The sequence below is a fragment of the Adiantum capillus-veneris genome, chromosome 27 (assembly GCF_014529385.1).
Source record: "Adiantum capillus-veneris isolate H3 chromosome 27, ASM1452938v2, whole genome shotgun sequence".
NCBI classification, from domain to species: Eukaryota; Viridiplantae; Streptophyta; class Polypodiopsida; order Polypodiales; family Pteridaceae; genus Adiantum; species Adiantum capillus-veneris.
Genome location: NC_140957.1, coordinates 88,675,449 through 88,681,869, shown reverse-complemented (window position 1 = coordinate 88,681,869; position 6,421 = coordinate 88,675,449). Strand labels below are relative to the sequence as shown.

At 45.8% G+C, this 6,421-nt stretch overlaps 1 protein-coding gene across 2 annotated transcripts in view; it reads left to right on the top strand.

The window, feature by feature from the left end:
* Positions 1–250: 250 nt before the first annotated feature.
* LOC147422359 (triacylglycerol lipase-like protein) overlaps positions 251–6,421 on the top strand; it is a 52,109-nt gene continuing 45,938 nt past the window's right edge. The window contains exons 1-2 of one of the 2 annotated variants that reach the window (XM_086503348.1): positions 285–467; positions 531–603. In XM_086503348.1, the coding sequence (XP_086359474.1) occupies positions 324–467; positions 531–603 (217 nt within the window). In that variant the 5' untranslated portion in view covers positions 285–323. Of the gene's footprint in view, positions 468–530; positions 604–6,421 lie in introns of both variants that reach the window. The other variant, XM_086503349.1, reaches the window with a different exon arrangement.

Genomic DNA, 6,421 nt, shown 5'->3' with positions numbered 1-6,421 from the left:
GAGGCACGTGTGGCATTCTTCGATGAATTCTAATGAATCATCTCCACTCACTATATTAGCTACAAAACGTTGTCCAAATTTAATTGAACCAAGGGCAATCCAGAGTCTTGAGCAGGCAAACAATTGCCTACGTTTTCAAGGGCATGCATCGCACTGTCGCCCAGAAGGTGACCACTCTAATGTGCAAGCCGAAGAATGGAAACAAGCACTAAGTTGTAAAGGCTGATGAATTCCACACGCAGAACTAGCATTCTTCCCTGAATTAATGAATCATCTCCACTCACTACATAGTACATTGGCTACAAAACGTTGTCCAAATTTAAATGAACCAGAGCAAATCCAGAGTCTTGAGCAGGCAAAAGATCGCCTGCGTTCTCAAGGGCATGCATCGCACCATCGCCCAGAAGGTGACCTCCAGACTCACCCACTCTGTCAATGCAGTCTCCGAAACCTATGTATCCCTGAAGGTACGCGTTCTTCTCTACTCTACTTTCTGTTTTTCTCTGGGTCTCATGTAACATCGTTGGCAGGACCTCTTTGAAAGGCACAAGGTGGTCCTTACATTAGCAGCTTCTTTAGGTTCTGCTGGGGCTGCTTGGGCAGGTATGCTCCGCTCCTTCATTCAAAATCTGGCGCTTTTGGCAGATGAAGCACCCAGTATTTGATTTAATACTTTTACCTGTGAGGGAGTGCACAGCTCGATTGGAAAGATCTGAAGATGATGCATAGACTTTTCCTCCTACCCGTGTTTCTCTTAGGAAAGGCTCTTCATTGCACCCAGATTCAATTCATGAAATCAAAGCTTGCGTGTTTTATGGACAGGTATGGCTAAAAACAGTGGCAATAGGTGCAAAACCTCTTGTCTTTGATGGTGTACTGCAAGCAATACAGGATGGACAAAACAATGGCGGTACGGTTCGGAAATCAGAAAACTAGCCCACATAGGTCGAGCACAGCCACAAAACAGCCTCTACTCCCTTTGATCGGGACTAAGAGATACTGGGCACTCCTGGTTAAAGTGCATAGTCGTGGTCCGTGAAGTTGCCAGGTGACAATCTGAAGAAAAATCTTGTTTATCCCGAGACGTCAAGGCAAGGCATTCCTCCCTGTGGCCTTTATCAGAAACTATATTGTGTAACTGTAACTGGCGTATACGAGTGTCGACGCTGGTTCACACATCTGGTAGCAAATCTAACATGCTTATATCCCAAAGTGTAACCCATGTCCACTTGGTTATCTCACCATCCACGTTGAATCAACTGGAGCACACTGTTGCTCGTTGCAAATGTAAACACTCTCGTATAGCACACCATGTAATATGCGGTCCGAAGTAACTCATCCGAGAGTAATCTATTGGGTGTGAGTCCAAATCCGAAGAAGCCTTGCATGCGTTGGTCTTGCAGTGCCTCTAGCTCCATAGTTGTCACAAAGTGATGACGTGGCATGCCCAATTGGAAGAGAAATGGCCAGGTGGACAAGAGGAACTGAATCTAGAAAGTGTGACCGAGGGGCCTCAACAAAAGGGGTTACGATTTTTATTGAAAACCTAACTCTACCACCCAACTTATGGAGCATTGACCGTGGGACCTAAACCCAAAAATATTAAAAGCTTGAACTCTGGGCTAGTTTTCGCATTTTGCGTCGACAGTGACGACGTGATAGGCTGTACAGATTTTCTCTTTTTGTGCTGGCGGATTTTAGCAGGTTCGGTGTTGGGTGTTTGGATGCAAGTGCTTTTGGGTGTGAATGCTTTTAGACATATCCTTTTGGACTTTGCTTTTGGGCATCCCTTGTAAGTTTATTAGTGCCCTTGGGGCCATTCTTTTGGGGAGCCTTTGGACGCAGAGTTTCGGAGAGAGTTGGATCCTCGGGAGTTGTACTTTGAGAAGAAGGCTTCGAACGGCAATTTGACACAACTAAAGTACGTGCTCACCTCCTTAAGCTAGAGGGACAACAAGTAGCAATATGCAAGGCGGTCAACGAGCAATTGTTGAAGGTATTCAAAGCCAAGGATGCCGCCATCAAAGCCAACAAAGGAGAGAAAGACGCTACCAAGCCGAAGCATCCCGCAATCGATCCCAACAACTTGGTTTTTTCTTCTTCTACATCTTTTTCATCAGTCGGTGGTGGTAGTAATGCGGCAACAGCGGAGACGGGGGCACATCATTTCGACTGCCATTTTCAATGCTTGATACTACTCCGGTCTCCACTCCCAAACCTCACCAACGCACCTTACATACCACTTGGGATTCAAAAAGGAAGGAGGATGTGAATGCAAGTGTTGCATGTTTTTTCTATCATGATCACATTCCCTTCATAAAGGTTCGATAAGACTATCATTTTCTCATGATCAATCAACTCGATTCTCATTCTCATCTAAATAGTAGATCCTAATACCGCTCGGTAAGACTATCATTTTCTCACGATCAATCATCTCGATTCTCATTCTCATCTAAATAGTAGATCCTAATACCTCTTGTGTGCACTGTGCAGGTCAGAGTACTTCAAGACAATGTGCACAAGGATTGGAGAGTATGGGGCACGCTATGTGGCACCTTCTTCCGAGGCACTCCGCACTACTCTACTCGACAGAGAGAAGGCCATTGTGGAGATGGCAACCCTCAACATGAAGAGGCAATGGACGAAGTATGGGCGACCCTCATTGCGGATGGATGGAGCGACACTAGGAGGAGGTCTATTCATGGCATTGTTGCCTACTCCAAAGGGGAGATGTATTTTGCTCACTTCCATGACGCTACGGAAACAGGGAAATCAGCGGATGTCCTTGCGGGAGAGTGGGCCTCCGCCATAGAGACCATTGGGTCAAACCTTGTGATAGGTCTAGTCACCGATGGGAATGAAGAGAATGAAGCACTTGCTGCAAACAATCGATGGAGATTTTTGCTAAGAACGTGAGAGAGAGAGAGAGAGAGAGAGAGAGAGAGAGAGAGAGAGAGAGAGAGAGAGAAGTTTCTTTCGTACGGCTGAACCCAGCTCGCACGCTATCTCACTTTTTTTTTGTTATTGTTTTTAGGGTACACATTATAAAGGGGCCATTTAAATGGCCCAAGGGGTGGTTCACACCCCAAAGTATAAAATATATAGAAGTTCGTAAGGTTTTTTTCGAAAACGTCAAAAACCTACAATACGGTCCGTACTTGATAATAAATTCATAAGTATCACTTCTAGGATATTAGCTCACTGTTCTACTATCCAAGGTTGTCATAAATAGACAATCCAAGGCGAGTCATGACCACTTTCTCGACATTCAATATTCAAAAACAAATACAATACAAAGCGAGGGAGACGGGAGAGACTCGCGAGGACGAGCACTTACCTTTACCGCGCACAAGGTTGCTCTGCAGGTGAGTTTGCAGAGCTCTGTCTGCAATAAACAGGCGCCCAAACTCTCTCTGTAGTACTTTGTAGTCAATAGTTTGCAATAAACAGGCGCCCAAACTCACTCTGTCTCAATAACCAGGCGGCCAAACCCCCAAAAGAGAGGCGAAATTAAATCCGAAAACGCGAAGGGTAAATTCGTTTTTGTTTTTGTTTTTTTTTGGTACAGTTTGGATTCGTACGGTACCGTACCGTACTGTACGGACGTACGGTACCGTACGGATCCGTACGTACGCACGGATCCTACCTTGGAGCAATCACATCTTGATCATGCAAAGCATTAAGCTTGTCTTTATCATCCAAATCATCATGCTTATCATTGTCAATCAAATCATCATGCTGCTCACAATCATACAAATCCTGTGTGTCATGCTTTGGAGGAAAAGGGACTGAGAGAGTCTCCTTCTCCTGAATCCTTTCAATCTTGTCCTGCATATTAGCAACGAGAGAGGGGGAATGAACAATGTTCTCTCCATGAATGACAATGGGAGAATCACTTTTGGCATTGAGAGTGAAAGTGTTAGCCTCCCAATCAATGAGAGCGTTAGCGTCACGAAACCATCGAATGCCCAAAATCATATCACAGCCTGAGAGAGGAGAGACAACAAATCTTCTAGTGAAGGTAGCTTTTTGAATTGCAAACAACACATCAAGGCACTCCTCCGTGATGAGAGCGTCTATACCGGGAAGAAACCCAGAGACCTCGATAGGAGATCTCTGACTAACTTCGAGGCGGGCTCTCTCAACAAGAGAGGGACTGATCACATCATGCATACTACCTGGGTCAAACAATATGAAAAAATGCTGCCTCGACGTACGACCATAACATTTAATGAGAGAATCATCGATGGGAGGGTCATGCGAAACTTGGGGCACACTCGTGTTATCATTAACTGCATTGACAGAGGAAGTGGATTCTGTGGATTCTTTAGATTCATTCGATTCAAGACTGTTGGAAGATTGGTTAGAAGAGTTACCAATCTTACCATTTTTACCGTTCTTACCGTTCTGAGGGTTCTGAGAAGTCTGCGAGGTACTTGTGGAAGTCTTGTTCTCCTTAGGCTTTCCCTTGTTGTGCTTCATCTCCTGTGCGAGAGCAATCGCTACCGCCTTGTTGAGATCGATTGGATCGAAGAATTCTACATCAAACTTGATATAGTCGTCTAACCCAAAAAAGAATGCCTCTGTGCGTTCATCATCCGACTTGCGTAATTGGGTACTTAGCTGCAAAACACGATTAGAAAAGGACATAGCCGGCATACCATTTTGCTTGAGAGCGCGCCAATCGTCCTTCAATCTTGCGAGGTACTGAGGTGGCATAAACCGCGCCTTGAGCTTGTCTTGGAAATCAGTCCAATTGAAGGAAAGGGGCGTGAATTCGTCGGCTTCCTCTAGGTGCGCGACTAGCTGTGTCTTTTGCCATGCGTGGTACCAATTGATGGCATCATCGGCAAGGTACATAGCTGCCGTCAAAACTTTGCTATTTCCTGTCTTCTTAGTTGTCGCAAAATAAGCATTAAATTGATGCAACCAAGAATGAATAACCGTAGCATCCATCTCACCATCATACTTACTGAAAGTCAACTTCTCTGTGACTGGATGGTCGGGATCTGCATCGTGGCTTGCGCCACTTGAGGAACTCCCACGATCTTTTGGTGGTTCGGATTTCGAGGCTAGCACTTGTCGAAGCAATTCTTGAGTGCGTAGCTCTCGATGAGCCTCTCGCTCGGCCTCCCTTTCTGCTTTTCGTTTGTTTCGTACATCGCGCTCGTGTTCGAAAGCAAGGCGATTTGCTTCTTGTTGTGCGAATGCAACTCGATTCGCGTCTTGTTGTTGTATTGCATTTCTTTCATTTCATTCTTCGCGTTCACGTTCCAAAGCAATGCCAGTCATTTCTTGTTGTGCCAGCGCAATGCGATTCGCTTCTTGTTGTGCCGCGATCATGTCCAACATTGGCTTGACCATCATCTCCATGGGAGTTGGTACAACTTGTGGCGTAGATGGCGAAGGGGGAGGGTCGAAAAAATCTCCTGGTGGGGAAAATTCTTCGTCGCCTCTCTCATGCTCATCACCTGTATGCGAAGTATCCATTTCGCTTCGGGTAACAACCATGCACTATGATCTTTGGTTCTTAAGTCCGCGAGGAACTTGGGTTCTTGAGGTTTTCTTTCGCTTGCAAACCGTGTTTGAGAAGGATCTTCTCTTTACCCGAGTTCTACTCCTTTCTGCGGACGCAACCCTCGGTGGCCTTGCGCTCACACCAAGGTTGCTTTTTCCCACCTCACGTCGATTGGCCGGCCGCTAAGTGCACGGTCCGCTCTCAATGAGTGAAAAGAGACACAAGGGGAGGCTGGACAAGCCCTTCTTTCTTGGGATTCGTGTCACTCTTCAAAAACACGATTAGAAATCGACACGCCCAAGCGAACTTGGGTTCGTGCGACCACAACAAGCAAAAAAAATTATTGTGATTCTTGTGGTTCTTTCCTTGAGTGATACAGAACACTGCCAAGGCTCTGATACCAATGTAAGGTGCAACGGAATGAATGTTGTACTCTCTCAAGATGAGTGATCCATATTTGCTCAAGGTTCCTTTTAGTTCTTATGGAAGGGAGAGCCTTCCGTTCTTAATGAAGAGTGCTATGATCACGAACAAAGTGAGTGGACATTGTGCGTGCAAGTGTATGAGAGTGAGAGATAGAGAGAAGAGAGATACGATACCAGAGACGTTGTAAAACCCTCCTCCGAAGGCCCCACTCTCGTCGGCGAGAGTGGTCTACTATTGAGTGCACAAAGTGGTACAATGATGATGCATGGAAACTGATGCAACTTGGGAATGTGTCGGAGTCGACGACGGGGATGGCGACAATGACCTAAGGGCTGAAATCTGCAACCTTCTATCTGCTGAAAATCTGCTGAACTGGGGGCGGTTTTGGGTGGCTGAAAACGCAGGTTTTGCTGCGTTTTTTCGATGCTGAATCTTCTTGACAAAAACGCTGATGGCTACTGTGATCTGTGGCTGAAA